Raw genomic sequence first — 16695 nt, 5'->3', positions numbered from 1 at the left:
ACCAGTAAGAGCAATTCAGCATATAAAACATATTCTAGTGAGCTGGCCGTCATGCCAGCTCAAGAAAAAGTTGCTGATAGCAAATAGCAAGCATTGCTCAATTATAAAGTCTGACAAAAGAAATGGAAACTAGAGGAATATAACTTCCTGCTCCACCAGACCTTTTGTCCTGGCTGAGTTCTCCACCTGTTCAAGCATTGCCAAGCCCAAGCACATTTAGGGAGACTTTAAGATATTTACATTTGTTTGTACTCTGCTGCTTGCACTGCATTTATGCCACTGGCAGACACAAATGACACAGACAGAGCAATCACATTAATAGCACATTCACCCAGTGCCCTTTGCTCTGAGCAGGAAACTGATTCTGGAGGGGTGACTTCCACTGACAGCCACGTGCCACTGCAGATTGCTGAAGTGGGCTGGCTTTGACAGATCAGTGATCCAAGACCTCTTGACAGTACAGTTGCACACTGTGCTTTTTGCAGTAAACATTGCATTAATGTCAGCATGTTTCCCAACCTGGTTTAAGAAGTCTTGTTGGATACTGCCTTTGTTCTGAGCAAAAGAATGGTATCTGGGTTTTTTTTTTTCCATCACTGTCACTCAACTAATAAATCTGTCTGTAATTCTTCACATCTGGCTTCAGTTGTTAAGAATTCTGAGGTGAGAGTGTTTTGATGATACTATTCACCTTTTCCACATAATTACAAACATGCCAAAAATTCCTGTGGATCTTGGTAAGGTGCTCTTACAACGTCCCAATGGTGGGAGATCTGACCATTTTCTCCTGCCCCTCTTTCCTTGTCTTTTTGCTTTGTTCTAAGCATGTGAGAACCATTCCTATGACAACACTTTCTTTAAGTCACAAAGTTTCTCTTCAGAGGTTCTTAAAACTTCCATAAGGAATTTAATACAAATCAACATTCAGTAGATGTATATAGTATGATATCACCTTTAAGTGGCACTGGATGTTTTTACCAGCTGCTACTGATAACTAAAAGATACATTTCTGTTTGAACTATAATGTTGTAATTAGCTGGTTATATGTTGCCATCAGATATGGTGATACAAGCATAGATATATTATTGAAAATCCAGAGACACTATGATGATTATTTTTCAGTGTATTTCAGTGCAATCTTACGTAAAAAGATTTCTCTCTGCATTTTTACAGAAAATAATCTGCAAAGTGATAGGAGCCAGATAAATAATGAAATCAAGTTTGGGAGCTGTTTGCAATAGCATTTTCATAAAGCAGTCTTAACGTTTAGATTTATTTAAAATTCACCTTAGTTTTTTGCCTGCTTTCTTAATAGGTAGTTCCTGATGAGCTTATTGCAATGGCAGAAAGATACAAACAATCACAAATGAGAAAAGAAAATGAAAAGGATATACAAAGACCTTGGAGAAAGCCCTCAAAATAAGTGTAGTCCCTTGAAGCTACTGAAACAGAGAAAGTGATTTTAATTAGTGTTAGCTTCCATGAGCTTGAATTTATTAGTTTCATTTTGTGTTTGGTTGTTTTCTCTACCTGTCCTATTTAAACAAACTTCTCAAAAGCGTCTTAGAAAACTGGAGTATCTTTATATGGGAGTAAATCTGGTTTTGCACTTGGACATTATTTTCACATAATTTTTTCTTGTGTGATGTATGAAACTTCTAAAGCCATTGTCTACTGGTTAAAAACAGATATTGTGGCTTTGTTAGTTGGTTTGGGTTTTTTTTAGTTATATGCAGTATTGCTATATAAGAATGTAAAAGATAATTTTTCCTTTTATATTCAGAGAACCAGATTATTCATTGTAAACAATGTTTGTCAATGTAGTTTCAAAATGCTGTACCTCTGCCTTGATATGTTGCTGGCATGCAGGATTTCTCAGGATAATGAAAACTGCTCTGTTTGCTGTTCCTTATGTTTGCTAAAGCAAGTTTTCTTTGTTCTTATTTTAAAACTTAACATTGGTAGTAATTTTTGTTAAGACTTGTGTCTCAAGATTTTTTGAGAGGTCTGCATTTTCCTATAATGGAGGAGAATATGACAGGAAGTACTTTTTTGTGGCTAACTGGAGAAGAAAACCCACTTTTGGTTTTTGTGGATGTAATATTCTTGCTTAAGGAATGAAACCAGAGTTTACTAGAGCAATGTTAACAAAGTCATGGAAAAAAGAATACATTTGAAGGTCAGATTTTATTTCTTCCAGATAAAATGGATTCACAATTTACATTTGGATGTCAGGTTCTGTCACACAGACTCCCAGTGATAATGGGGCATGTTGTTTTTTTTTTACTCTTTGAAATTTATATGGGAAGGAGTCATTCCTGCATTTGATGCTTGCTCTGAACTTGTGTTAATTTATGTGTCATATGAATAAATAAAAACTAATAAACAAAATTCAGTAAAATGAGAATATTTTAATAAAATTACTCTGTCTACCAATATTCTTTCTTCTTAATTTGCTCATAATTGAGGTAAATCTGAGCATTATTCAATCCAGTAGGTTATTTTGCCTTCAAAAAGTAGGCGAAAAATACGGACTTCCCATGGCTTCTATAAGTGGAAGCAAAATATGTATTTATTTGCAGCACAGCAGTTCTCAAATGCTGTGTACTTCTCACCTGCATGATTTTAGTAATAGGAATTATTGTAATTTTTTTTTCCTAACACACACTTCTTCGATATGAGAAAAATTGATATGAATTTCAATTTCAGGAGTGTCCAGTTCATGCTGCATTTTGGTTTTAGAAACCTTTTATATCAAGAGTCTTCTTCTTTGATACAGGTTGAAAGATGCATTTCTTTCTACATGATTATCATACAAATAAAAGCACATTGGCAGAAAACCATTCGTCTGTTGCAGCATATTAGGTAATGATTGTTTCCCATCCAAAGCCCAATGAAAAGACTGATTTCTAAAGTAATTCTAAGACTCAGAAAGAATAAGTTACTTCAGCAACTTCATATTACTCAGGTAAAATGTTCTCTCTGGTAACTATTGCTGGTGATTGTCTTCTGCACAAGATCTTCATATCCACCCAGGTAATCTGGAGAAGTTTGGAGAAGTTTTTCTGGTTAATGTTGAAGTAACTCCAGGGACTTTTTTTTTCTTTTGAAAGTAGGAGTGTATTTTTGATATTCTGCAGTGGATCCTAATTCTAAATAAAATTGTCAGTTTTTCCTTTATGCAGTCTTTGATGCTTTTGTGTTTAGAAACACAGAAATTACATATTGCAAATTCTTCTCTATGTTCTTAGTATACCTTGACGATGTTTTGCAGGTGACATCTACATTTGGATAGGCAAGGTAAATATTACTTAAAACATTTATTTTAAGGGTTATGGCTGAGCAGTGTGACTGAAGTATAGATTTTTCTCTTAGTGGTCTTAGTTTTATTTTGTTTTGGGATTTGTAGTACAGACTACTGAAGGTCATTTATATTGCAGAGTTTTTTGTTTCACATATGTAAAGTCAACATGATTAGATATCTGTTGTGAACAGTGTTCTTAATAATTCTCATGAAATACTGGGAATCCATTGTTCAATTCATAACTTATTTTTCTTGAAAGGAAATGATGTCTTGCCTTATCTTCTTGGCTGAGTAAGTTGTATTGGGGAATAAAAAAGTGAGTCAGCTGAGACTTTTGCAGGCAATCCACAAAAAATCCCAGACATTGCTGAAAGGAATGATCCAAGTTTCCCAAGTACCAGTCTGTGTCATTTGGCCACATGACACAGGAGTGGAGAAAAGCAGTTTTGACATGATAGGAACAGAATTTTTCCAATTCTTTTGGATATTTCCTTTTAAGTTGCTCTAGAAGAAACTTCAGCAGCTTAAGACAACCTTTCCTGTTAAAAAAAAATACATATATATTAGGTATCTTCTCCATAGTTCTAAATATGTAGATCAGATATTTAAACACAGTTATGCATTAATTCTCTTGTTGCTTTCTTGATTCAGTACAACACATAATTGGCAAACCAACTTCTTGGTTTACTTGTTAAGGAGGTTTTGTATCTCATGGTGGGTTTTGTTCTTTCTTGTTGAAGAAATCTGGAAAACAGTTCTCATGGAACTGAAAAATCATTTATTCGTCTTGCTTTCATTCAGCAGTGTTCTCACCATCATTTCAGAAATTGCCTTGATATGAAGAGAAATTTTGCTCATAAAGTGGAGTCAGTCACTTTTTAAAGCTTTTTTTTTTAAAACAGGACTGAATTTGGGAAAGATTATTGAACAAGGCACATCTTTTTGCATTCTAAAACAAGTCTGGAGTCTAAACCAGCAATGTGATTGTTTCCACCTTTCATTAGGTAAATGCAAGCCAGACATTCAGCAAGAACATGCAGTGTTGTATTGCTGTAGAACAATTATGCCTTAAAGACTCTTGCTTCCCATTATGAGTAATTACTGTTAGATCATATTCTGAAGTGCTAAACTGAAATAGTATTAGTGCTAGCTCAGCTCACACAGGCTTAAAGTAAAATATTCCTGTGAAATACCAACCTACAGCACTTTGGTCCATTGGATTCACAGCATGTCTTTGAGTTGCCATGGTTCTTGATCATATCCTTTTCAATATGTGAGAAGGAGAGTCGCCAGGTGTTCCCTGAAGTCAAGCACAAGACTGTTAAATAGTTACACAGCCCTAAGCATCAGCTTTCGTAGCTAGAAAAAAACCCGTTTTGTAATTGACTTAAATACCCACAATTTTTTTGCACCTACTAAAAAAAAACATAATTTGGTGAGTGCAGTTAGTTCCTCCTTAACTCTCCAGCTGCTTCACAAACACAATTGGAATGTAATTAATATAGGACATAATAGTTTGGATGCTTTAAATTCCTAAGAATGTTTGGATTTACTTTAAAATTAGGCTTAGTTCTGAATGTCCCTGGATTTGCTAAACATGATTTAGAGAACTGCATTATTCACAGAAATCTACAGCCTTTTAATTTCTGCTATTGTGTTTTCTTTGTGCACGTAATAGGTTTGTGAGCTTGTCTCATGTAAGATGACTGTTCTAAAGCATTTTTGTTCTTCTGCTCATGCTTCTGAAAATAATTGCTAGTATAGCTCAATGCCCTGTTTCTAATACCAACAATCACTTTTGTCTTCTTTTCATGAATTACAGTTTGCCTTGCTTGTTTGGCTCAGTTACTCTTTGCAATTAATTTGCACAGGAAGAAATTGCCAAATAAATCAGTACTTCTGTACTGGGCTTTGATAACATGGGCATGCTAATTAAAATGGTACCAGAATGCTTGAAATCTTACACTGAAAGGATCAGTTACCATAATGCACAAGTCAGAATGTTTCTGCAAACTAAAGGAGGCTCAATGGGACAGTGGTCTGGAGGAAAAAATGTTGTAGCCATACCAGAGTTCAATGAGAAACAATGTATCTTGATAGAAAACAGTTTGCTTCCTGCAGAAGTATCTGATTTGTGGATGAGTCTCATGTATGGGGAAGTTCCCTGCATTTTTAGTAACTTTCTTCTCATCTTACAAGAGAGCGCAAGCTGCTGTTAAGCAGAGTACTAGCACAAGGGAAGGCTCATATCCATGTCTGGCTGGACTGGATTTAATATAATGCTCTTAGTAATGGTTAATGTGCAGCCTGGCAGAATGGGCTTGTATTTACATTTCAGTACAGGACAAGCAGTACCACAAATCTGCTGCTCTAAAGAGGGATTTCAGTTGTCTGAGCTGGAAATATCCAGGATGAGGTGTCTCAAAGATGGAATACTGAACATGATCTGGATACCCTTTCTATAGCACTTGTAAGTGATCAAGTTGTAGAAAAGACATTTCATAACTTATTATTGTCCATATTTGAGGTACCTCTTAGAACTTTTTCTCTTTTGTTTTGCTTGGCTACTAAATAAATTGGTGTTAATCTGAAATCCCTCCTCTTTTTTGTTCCCAGCCACTGTTCAATTTTGAGGCCATCCTGTGTGCTGGGGGGCCAGCTCTTCTGAGCCTTCAAAGTCAAGATGATGTCCACTGATATTTCTAATGGAGGTTTTTTGATCTGAAGAGTTATTGCAGGGCTTCCAGCCCTTTTCCTTGCCACAGTGACTTCCATACCTAGTAACAAAGAAAGTGATATTTCATGTTAGATGGACAGATAGCTAGATAGATTAGTAAGATGAAAACTGTTTTTAAGAATGTTACAGTTTTTACTAAAGAGCTCATAAGCAATCAAAAGAAATACCTGGGTTCAGTCAATGGCTCTTTATCCTACAGGATGTTGAAACATTGAGAAGGTCTACTGAAGAGTTCTATGAAACAGGGAACACTACTGTGTTTACTTGATTTACTGTCTAAGAATTAAAAATATAATAATGTTTTTCATTTAATTGCTTCCCTGTTGAAGACACACAGTGAGGAGATCTGGCCACAATATTTCTGAAGGTTTTGGGAAAAAATAACCCTAACTGCGGTTATTTTAATATAATTATATAAATATATATATATAGTATATTTAAAATAATTATAAAAATACTGGGATGCAGTTTCTGTACTGATCAATAAAAAATACTAGGTAGTGTATAAAAGAAAATACAGGTGCTGTATAAAAGAAAGCTCCTTGTTTTGCTACTTCAGCAAATGGGTCTTTGTGTACTCCAGATAGATACAAGATGTATAGGTTATGTGGGAAATAGCAAACATGCATCCCTTAATGTTTATTATTTTCATACAGAAAATATGCATAATGGAGTTAATAATGTAACAAGTTACCTATGTGTTTTTGTTAGCCAGCTTGAGATACTGGGGACAGGAGGGGTTACAGCTCCATTGGCACAAAGAGACTGGCAGGAAAATGCATGTTCTTAATACTGGGGCAACACATATGCACAATGTAACTGCATTTGTACCACTTCCTGATGAAGTTTGTTCTCTCAGTACTCACCTCTAATGTTTTTTACTTCCTGTTTAATAATGTCTCTTAGTGCTTGCATCATTTTAGAGGCTGATAATTTTCCATCTTCCTCTAAGAACTTCAACCAACCTCTTTCTATTGGACCCCTTTTGAATGATGCATAATAATAGGCTCCAGTATCATCAGACTCATCCAGCTGAAGCCTTGTAGAATCATTTGCATTCTGTTTTATAGGGATTACAAGCATGATGTCAAACTCATTTGGCTCAGATATCTGCAAATGTAAGAATAGAACAGACAATGTGCAACTATGGTTTTATTCTCCTGAAATTTTTATACCAGTTGTGGTTTCATCTACCTTGGTGTCTGATGTGAAATATGAGCTTATTTCTGTGGTATTGCAAGATTACTGTGCATTGGGGTGGAAAATAGCAATTTGCAGCTCACTTCCCAGCTCTCCAACTTATTAATTTTTAAGATAGTTTTAAGATTCTTAAGTGGTTCTGAATAATTAATGTATAAGTATGCTCAGACATCCTCTTGCACTTTGGATGTGAGGAAAAAAATGAACTGCTAGGTCTGAAGCTAGTTTTAGACAGAAAAAAGGTACTGGTTAATCACAGAAGGTGAAGGGGTTGGAATGGACCTTAGAGGTAGTACTGACTCATCCTGCCCTGGGCAGGGATACCTTCCACTAGACCAGGTTGCTCAAGACCTTACCCAACCTGGCCTCCAACACTGCCAGGTTTGGAGCATCCACAATCTCCTCAGACGCTCTGTACCACTGTCCCACCACCTTCACACAGTGAAAACATTCTTTCTAATATCTAATCTAAATTTTTCTTCTTTCAATTTGTATCCATAACTCCTGATTTTTGAAAAAACTATGAACTAAAACCTGGCCCAGGGCTTCTTGTGCAGTGCTAATACCTGACGGATTGTGTTGCTATGCCGAGCTCACCTGCGTGCTGTGCGAGTGCAAGGCTTGCTGCAGCCTGAACCGTTCAGGTAGCGTCTCTGACTCAGTGCACGTAGCACCATTCAGCAGGTTACTGATCATTTTGTAATGCAGAGCTATCCTTAGCGATGCAGTTACATCCACAGAGCCTTACTCGGCGGGAGATGCCAGCTAGGAGCGGCCCTCCGCGGCCGGTCCGCGTTCTCGCCCGCCGCCGCCGCCCGGCGGGAGAGCGCTGCCTCCGCCCCGGCACCCACCTTGACGCGCTCGTAGTAGCTGCCGGCGCTCTGCTGCTCCATGGAGCTGAAGCAGCTCTCCCTGTCGCGGATGGCCTGGACCAGGTGCCGGACCACCGTGTTCACCAGTGTCGAAGCCTCGGACACGTCTTCGCGGAGCAGGCTGAGCCGCGACAGCACCTCCCGGAGCCGCAAGGCGTCTGCCGCCGGCGGGGGGCGACGGCCGGCGGCAGCGACCGCCCCGTCGGGCACAGCCCCGTGGCTCCCCGGGGCCGCGGGCACTCTGGCGGCCGGTGCCCTGCTCCGCGGGGCGGGGGGCGCCTCTGCGCCGCCCGCCGCCCCGCCCGCTGGCGGCTCCCGGGCACCGGGGGTTCGCCGCGCCGAGCGGCCGCCCCGGGCCGGGGCTCCGTCCGTGCGCGGTGTCCGGAGGGTCGCGATGGCGCTCGAGCCTTCACCCGCGGCGCGGCCCCGCGAGGGGCTTCGGGCTGCGCCTTTCTCCCTGCCCCGGCTCCGCGGAGCTGTGGAACGCGTCCCCCGCCTGGCCCGCGCCCCTCTGCCGCCCGCGGCGTCCATGGCCGCTGCTCCCTCTCCGCACCAGCAACACGGCGAGCGCGGCCTCGCGAGCAACGGGGTTCCCGCCTCTGGCTTCGGGCGAGTTCCTCTTCCAAGAAGCGCACCTCCCCTAGGAAACGAAACCCGCCGAGCGGGGCGGAGGTAAGACGTAGCCCGGCGCGCCAACTTCAGCCCGGGCACAGGATAGCTCCGGCAACAACAGTCAAGCTGCGGTCTGCCTCCAATCCGATGGGAGCGTTTTCCCGCTCCTGGGCGGCTCCGCCCGCCCGCCCGCGGGGCGAGGACACGTGAGCACTGGCACCGCCCGGCTTTTTCAGCCGTGCGGGGAGCCGGGACGGGCGGCCGCGGGGAGGCGCCCGGGCCGCCGCTCCCGCAGGCCCCGCCTCTCGCTCCGGGCCACAGGAGCCGCGGCGGCGCTCCCGGCCCAGCCGCCATGTTCCTGCGGAGGGGTTGCCGCCGCCTGCCGCTGCCCCCGGCGCCTCGCCCCGGGCACCGCCGGGCGGGCAGCGAGGTCGGGGCGGCGGCAGCGCCGCGCTACGAGGTGGTGGTGATCGGCGGGGGCCATGCGGGCACGGAGGCCGCGGCGGCGGCCGCTCGCGGCGGGGCCTGCACGCTGCTGCTCACGCACAGGATCGGCACCATCGGTACCGCCGCGGGTGCCCGGGGAGGGCGGGGGAAGCTGCCGCGGGCGCCTCGGGTCTCCCGGCGTGGGGAGCGGCGCTGAGCCGAGGAGGTCGCGGGGTCTGAGGGTGTCCCTGTGTCATTATCCAGGGGAAATGTCCTGCAACCCGTCCTTCGGCGGCATCGGGAAGGGGCACCTCATGCGGGAGGTGGACGCCCTGGACGGGCTGTGCGGCCGCGTCTGCGACCGCTCCGGCGTTCACTACAAGGTGCTGAACCGCTGCAAGGGCCCGGCCGTGTGGGGCCTCCGCGCTCAGATCGACCGCGGGCTCTACAAGGAGAACATGCAGGTGAGGGGCCGGCTGCCGGGTGCTGGGAGGCGGGGTGCGCCACTGAGGATTACGAAGAAAGAGGCTATGTTTTGTTTTTCATTATTTACCGATCAAACCTAGGTACTTCTCTGTTTGGTACTTGGATGCAGTGTAAGTTGTTGGAGCTCAGCACAGTTTGAAAAATTCTCTAGTGTTTTAGATACAGGTGAGGCTTCATGATCAATTAGTTTATTTGAGTGAAAACTTCTACCTGATAAATCAGGATAGTACTGTAACAGTGTCTACCAAATGACCTGGTAAGAATGGAAGTGGGTAATAGATGTTTCAGAAACCAGCAGGGTTTGGGATTGCCTATATGTCTCATAACTTCCTAGATTTTTGCAGTAACTCCTTTCATGACAGAAAGAAATCCTTAACACACCACTGTTGACAGTTCGTGAGGCATCTGTGGAGGATCTTCTCTTGACTGAGCCAGAACCAGGCCGTCCCGGGAAGTGTCAAGTCACAGGAGTTGTTCTGGGTATGTGCTGGTAACTCACTAAGTGCCTTCAGTTACTCCACACTAGGAACTAGCCTTTGGGGTAAATATTTCTGATTTACTGATGAGAAAGATGAATTTGTCCTATTCTGATTCATTAGAGAGAAAGATTAATTAGCCAACAGAGCTGGTTTAGGTAAAGTGAAATAAACCAGGTTAATATGTGTAATACAAAGTAATACAATGTCAAAAATACCTGGATTAGTAGTGTACTGGGACATGAACTAAGTTAATTTTCTTCAGGCTAGTGGTACTGAATTCTGTACTGTGTTTTGAGGTTTATTTGGTAAATGGTGTATGCTCCCCTCAGTGTTGCAGGACCGTGGGGTCCTCTTAGTAACAGGCTTGTACTTCATTACCCCTTGCTGTTACAATAAACAAGCTTTCCAAAATAAACGCCTGGATATGGGTTTTTCTCAGGAGTGGTTTTATTTTTTAGGAATAACTTGCTTAGTTAATAAATAAATATACAGAAATAATTACATGCTGCTTATTGTAGTTATTGCTATTGATGCCTTTATTATGGAGAAGCTGGTATTATTTTATAATAAAGACAGATAAACCCCCAGTGGGCACTGGTAGTCTCCAGTTCTCCCTTTAGACAGAAGCACCAGAATTCCAGGGCTTTGTTGCTACTAAACTGTGCACATCTCTGAAAACGTGCTGTTCCAGGGGATGGGAGCACAGTCCGTGCCGGGAGCGTTATCCTGACCACCGGTACGTTTCTGAGGGGTGTGATCCACATCGGCCTGGAGACGCACCCGGCAGGGCGGCTGGGGGACCAGCCAGCCATCGGGCTGGCCCGCACTCTGGAGAGGCTGGGCTTTGCTGTGGGCAGGCTGAAGACTGGGACGCCGCCCCGGCTGGCCAAGGATACGATTGACTTCGCTGGTCTGCAGGAACGTGCAGCTGACAACCCTCCAGTGCCCTTCAGCTTCCTCAGTGAGGCCGTGTGGATCAAGGTGAGGTAGCACATCCCACCCATCAGGTGCACGTGGAGCCGGGTGGGAGGTGGTTCTGGGAATGCCGTGCTCATCATCAGCCAGGGAGTCAGGGCTGGGAAAGGCAGCTGGGGTGTATTTGTACTGGAGGTGTTACGTTTCTGAGCACTCTCAATGCGAGATGGAAGTTACTTGTGTTCTTTTGAAAGCAAATACCTTCTTACTCTCATTTCTCCACTTGAGAACTGAACTTTCTTTACCTGTGGAGTCAAGAGTTTTGTGAAATGTGATACTGCTGCTAGTATTTTTCATGTGCTGGTTTTACAAAATATTCCAGTATTATGCCTGTATTGTGGAGATTTACAGTGCCTGGCTTCTTATCTTAGCTCTGGAATAAGGTTAAAAATGTTGAAATTAGAGATAATTTGTAGTATTGACTAAGAAAGGATGGATTTATCCACAGAGCTGAGAGGTGTCCGATTAACAGTAACTTAAAAGCAGAAGAGGTTCAATTTTCTGAAGAAAATCTTGGAACGTTGGCTGTTTTTGTATAATGTAATTAAACAGCACAGAGTTAAGTATCAGGAGTTAATTTGCCCTGGAAGTTCTAGGAATTGCAATAACCTTTTACAATCAGGATGGGGCAAAAGTAGTATCAGGTGAAGGCCTTGGTATATGTAGGAGAGGTTTTCATACAAAGTGTTTTAAATTTAACAGCAAAAAGTTGTTAGACAAACATCCCTAATAACAATTTTGAGTCAAAATTGAGAGCATATCAGGAATTTATTCTCCGTAAACATGTTGAAAGAAGCAACAATTTTCAGACATTTATATATGCTATAACATGCAGGATTTTTTATAGATGGTCCCAGAAGTCTGGCCATTTTATTGCATTATGGTGTAGATGTTCTGTTTCTTTTATTACTACTAGAGCATCTCATCTGTCTTTGTTTAATGGATAACCCAGGTTTTATCCAGCTAAACAGTACTTTATTAAATTTGCGGTCCTGGTTAGACAGTTACTATTGATTAAGTTTCTGGAGTGTACAGGCCTATGAAGTGGTTCACTTACCACACCTGCAATGTATTAACTTTTTCAAGGCAGCTTTCTTGTCTTTGGTATCTAATTCATCTCAAGTTATATGACAAGCATTGAAGAATTCTTTACTGAATTTTGGTTTTCAACTGTTGTTTAAGTTTTCTGTGGGTTATGGGTCCATGGAGTTCCTTTCTGCAAGTGCAGCGAGATGATTTCTCAGGGTTTTGTACTGACACTCAGCCAACACTGATCTAAATCAAAACCACATAAAATCACAAGACTTTTGTTCTAACTAATATATAATTCAGTGGCAGTTTTAAAGAGTTATGGTGCTACATTGTCACAGTTTTGAATGTGAGTCTGTTGACTCTTTTTCAGAAATATCAGTGAAATACTTTACTTCACATGGTGAGGTTTTTTCCAAACTTTGAATTTTTCATGTTAATTGCAGAGTTTTGTGGTTTTTTCCTCTTCGAGAGAATTTTTTTTCTTCACTAGTTTTTTTCTTCACCCATTAATTGGCTGTTAGCTGTAGGATTAGCACTTATTCTTCTAACTCCAGAGGTTTTTTTCCCTGTGCTCAGTTTGAATGCTCTGATGTAACATGTTGATTTAATGGGAATATCCATCCTGTAATTAGGAATATGGCATGTAGGCTAGAACTTAAATTCCAGATTTCCAGATTCCATCCCGTTCTTGGTCTGGTCTTGGGCATGTTGCTCAGGCTCTCAGATCACTCGTGTTCAGTGTGTACAGTGGGTATGACAGCCCTGCTGACCCCTCCTGGAAGAGAGAGCCAGCCATCATGGGAAAGGCCTTGGAGATACCAGAGTTATTGCATGAGGATACTTACAGAGTTATTGAGTGAGGATGCGGTGTCATGACCAGGTTAACTTAGGCCGAGCTTTGGCGTGTTCTAGCCGGAAGATCAGCTGTCCTGTTACCTGACTCGCACAAACCTGAAGGCCCAGCAAATTATCCGCGATAACCTCCACCTGAACAACCACGTCAGGGAGACAACCAGGGGCCCACGGTGAGTGTGTGGCATCATGCAAGGCTGTCAAGGGGACAGGCTGGAAGTCTCTTTGGAGCTGTGGATCTCTCCTGCTTCACTTCTGGAAAGTAACTTTTTCTCCATGTCAGGTACTGCTCATGGCTGTTTACTGTTACAGGTACTGCCCCTCTCTTGAATCAAAGGTTCTGCGCTTCCCAGACCGAGAACATCAGGTGTGGCTGGAGCCAGAAGGCTTGGATTCCAATGTCATTTACCCCCAGGGCATGTCCATGACACTGCCACCTGAGCTACAGGAGCAGGTGATCAAATCCGTCCCAGGCTTGGAAAAAGCCAAGATATTACAGCCAGGTGAGGGCTGAATAGTTTTGAATCTATTAGTCATATTTATTTACTAGTTAATGAAAAGCAGGTTTTGTTTAGAACATAGCAAAACAAAGGAAACGTGAAGCAAAACTAATTCCTGAATGCAGTGATTTTTAGTCTGCTTGTTCAGAAATCATAAATAGAATTGATTAGCCGTTCTGCTCAACTGATTGCCTTGACAGTCCCTCCTGTAACATCTGTGTTGTTATGTGTCACAGGCTATGGGGTGCAGTATGACTTTTTAGACCCCCGACAACTGACCACCTCTCTCGAGTCACGTCTTGTTCAGCGCCTCTTCTTTGCAGGCCAGATAAATGGCACAACAGGCTATGAAGAAGCTGCAGCTCAGGTGGGCAAATCTGACTGTTGAATATTCAGCACTCAGAAAGGGATATTACCTTGGCCTTTGTGATAGTCTTGCTAGGCCCATTTTGTGCTCATGAGATGTTCTTACTTTTGTTGCTCACCCTGATTCCAGACTTGCCTAAGATATTTTCACTTGTATCTGTACAAGTATCTGCAGTTGCTATCCCTAAGGTTGCAGTAACAATAGTAATTGAAAGTCCTGTCAAGTGTTTCAGCATGGAGACTGTGCAGTGGGTATAGTCGAAAATGTGGGAATTGTCTCCAGACACACCAGCAGGGGCCAAGAAGCCCTTCAGACACTCAGAATGTCACAAGCAGGAAACAGCCTGAATTCCTGGCCCAGACTGTTGCGTTTTCCTGGGCGCGGTTTGACGTGTGAGCCTTCAGGGCAGATGTGCCCGGTTTTTGCTAAGAAGAGAGCGATGGAGTTTGGTTTGTTTTGCTGTGCAGGGTGTGATTGCTGGGATCAACGCGTGCCTGCGGGTGCAGGGCAGGCCCCCGTTCACCGTCAGCCGCACCGAGGGCTACGTGGGGGTGCTGATCGATGACCTCACAGCGCTGGGCACCAGCGAGCCGTACCGCATGTTCACCAGCCGCGTGGAGTTCCGCATGGCCCTGCGGCCCGACAACGCTGACGCCAGGCTCACTCACAGAGGTATTCTGCTCTGCCAGCCCCTGCACTGACCGGCCCTGCCTGCCTGTGGACCTGTGTCTCATGGATACCTGTCTCTGCAGGGTTTGAAGAAGCTGGGTGTGTGTCACAGCAGCGATATGAGCAAGCGGTTAAGATGAGAGCTGCATTAGAGGATGGCATCGCAACACTAAAATCGCTTCAGTTGAGCATATCCAAATGGTCCCAGTTACTACCAGGAGTTCCCATAAGTAGCAATCGCAGGTCACCTGTCAGGTAAGTGTTACACATGGAGCTTTCTGGTTATGCTTGCTTTAGCACATCTGGCTAGTGGTTTCACAGCATTTGTCCATCCTTCCTGAAGCTGTCAGTACTCTCAAGATTGCTGTTCTGGCTTAAGCTAAAAACTTTGTACGTTTGAACAGCCACAAGTCTGCCTTACAGGTGTGACTCCTTTTTACCATAAATGTTTACTCTTGTTCTTCACAGTGCCTTTGATGTCCTTCAGTATCAAGATGTCAACATGGAGATTCTGGCAAAGGCTATCCCAGAACCCCTGGGCAAGCTTGCTCAATGGAGGGAGCTGGCAGAGAGATTGAAAATAGAAGGTAAGGTACAAGGATTAGGCTCTCTCATGGTGATCTGTATACGTTTGTTCAGTAAGGGGACAGCAGTTGTCCTAGTGTTTCATATTGCTGCTTAGAGAAATAAAACACTGATCAGAGTGTGAACTTTTTACCATAAGCCACAGCCCTTTTTTGCACTGATGCACTGATGTTTCACTCTATGAGTAGGATCACTCTTTGGGTTTTTTTCCTCCTTACTGCCCCATCAAATAGGCCATCCTTCGTTATGATGAGAAGATTAAAACAACCCATGTATCTAAATTCCTGTAACAAATTGAAGAGTAGTACTTCTTCCAAAGCATTGATGTGAATTAGGCTCTACAGTCTATAAGGCTGGAAATTTCCTTAGGAGCTTTTGACCACCTCAGTGAAATTTCTCATTGTGTTTTGTGCAAGTGACTTGTTTCACATGAATATCTATCTGTATCTGCCTTTCTTGTTCCCCTGACCACCACAGCTGCTTACGAGTGGTGTGTGGTCAGTCAGCAGCAGGAAATGGAAGAGGTGCGTCGTGATGAGGCGCTCCAGCTACCAGAGGACCTGGATTACTTTGCCATTGATGCCTCACTCTCGGCAGAGGTGCGGGAGAAGCTGGACGCAAACCGCCCCCAGACGGTGAGAAACTCAGCCACAGCGGGGCTGAGCAGCACTGAAATCCCTTCTGTCTTCTCAAGGGGCAGGGGGTGAATCAGGGAAAGGAGCACCCACGGGTTTGATCTCATTCTCACCAGCTCCATGCAGTGTGTAGGATTGGTGGTAGTTAACGTGTTCCTGTCTCCATGTGCAGATTGGCGCGGTCAGCCGTATCCCTGGAATCACACCAGCTGCTATTGTTAACCTGCTGAGGTTTGTGAAAACCAATCACCGCAAGACAGAGAAGCTAAAAGCTGTGCCTCAGTCTGGAGAGTACTTCCCAGGGAAAGTGTACTCAGGCAAAGCAACTTCACAGAGATAGATTTCAGCAGAGTTTTCTGAAGAGGAGACAAAGTTTGTCAAAGCACCTTTGTAGAGAATGGCACTGATCCTGTCAGACTTAGTGGCGAGATCCCCTCCTGAGCCTCTTCCCAGATAACACCCGTGCTGGCTGGATCCAAAGCAGTTGTGGTTGGGTTCTGTGGCAGTGTCATTGCATAGAGCAAAGATGATGAATGCACAAAGTAAATGCTCAGAAACCTGAATACAGCCTGTGATTTTGCTGATGCAAATGGAGAGACAGGAGAACTGCTTTTGAAATTCCACACATCTGGAAGACTTTGCATAGTCAAAATCTGTATCTTGTAAAGGAAAGTGTTTAGTTCTTCTGAAATGAATAAGAAATGTTACCAGGCAAAGCTCATGGCAGCCCAAGAGGATTGGAGCTGAAAAGTGTGTTCCATTGAGTTCAGGGCTCGTGTTCATAGCTGTGCAGCGACTATGCACAGGCTGGTGTCTCAGTGTGGTGTCAGCTAGTAGGAGACCCTTGGCTATGGAAATGTGTGCCACACAAATATTTAAATCTATGCAGGAGAATGAATGCAAACACCACATCCTGTAGATGTTTTTCTCTTTTAAAATAAATAAAGCTTATCTTGAAACTTGC

General features: G+C 43.6%; 3 protein-coding genes across 4 annotated transcripts in view; 2 read left to right on the top strand and 1 right to left on the bottom strand.

The window, feature by feature from the left end:
• The window catches only part of DDX43 (DEAD-box helicase 43), a 27110-nt gene extending 21769 nt beyond the window's left edge, over nucleotides 1-5341 (top strand). Inside the window, exon 16 of the mRNA XM_026795937.2 lies at nucleotides 1316-5341. Within this exon, the coding sequence (XP_026651738.2) occupies nucleotides 1316-1423 (108 nt within the window). The 3' untranslated portion in view covers nucleotides 1424-5341. The remainder of the gene's footprint in view (nucleotides 1-1315) is intronic.
• On the bottom strand, nucleotides 2156-9079 carry CGAS (cyclic GMP-AMP synthase). 2 transcript variants are annotated; one of them, XM_074538384.1, is made up of 5 exons: nucleotides 8093-9079; nucleotides 6908-7151; nucleotides 5836-6081; nucleotides 4502-4604; nucleotides 2161-3843 (listed from the first exon to the last, which is right to left on the bottom strand). In XM_074538384.1, exons 1-5 carry the CDS (start codon nucleotides 9077-9079, stop codon nucleotides 3501-3503), a joined length of 1923 nt encoding a protein of 640 aa, XP_074394485.1. In that variant the 3' UTR covers nucleotides 2161-3500. The 2 variants fall into 2 exon arrangements, with proteins under 2 accessions (XP_074394486.1, XP_074394485.1); XM_074538385.1 differs by lacking the exon at nucleotides 5836-6081 and having other exon boundaries at nucleotides 2156-3843.
• Nucleotides 9078-16695, top strand: MTO1 (mitochondrial tRNA translation optimization 1). Its single transcript, XM_074538383.1, has 12 exons — nucleotides 9078-9288; nucleotides 9416-9615; nucleotides 10000-10117; nucleotides 10808-11097; nucleotides 13036-13148; nucleotides 13288-13478; nucleotides 13712-13842; nucleotides 14310-14514; nucleotides 14595-14766; nucleotides 14980-15098; nucleotides 15574-15731; nucleotides 15904-16695. The coding sequence occupies exons 1-12, from the start codon at nucleotides 9078-9080 to the stop codon at nucleotides 16069-16071; spliced, it is 2076 nt and encodes a 691-aa protein (XP_074394484.1). The 3' UTR covers nucleotides 16072-16695.

The sequence above is a fragment of the Zonotrichia albicollis genome, chromosome 3 (assembly GCF_047830755.1).
Source record: "Zonotrichia albicollis isolate bZonAlb1 chromosome 3, bZonAlb1.hap1, whole genome shotgun sequence".
Taxonomy (NCBI): domain Eukaryota; kingdom Metazoa; phylum Chordata; class Aves; order Passeriformes; family Passerellidae; genus Zonotrichia; species Zonotrichia albicollis.
The sequence above is the reverse complement of the archived record's forward strand: the minus strand, read 5'-3'. Positions and strand labels throughout refer to the sequence as shown.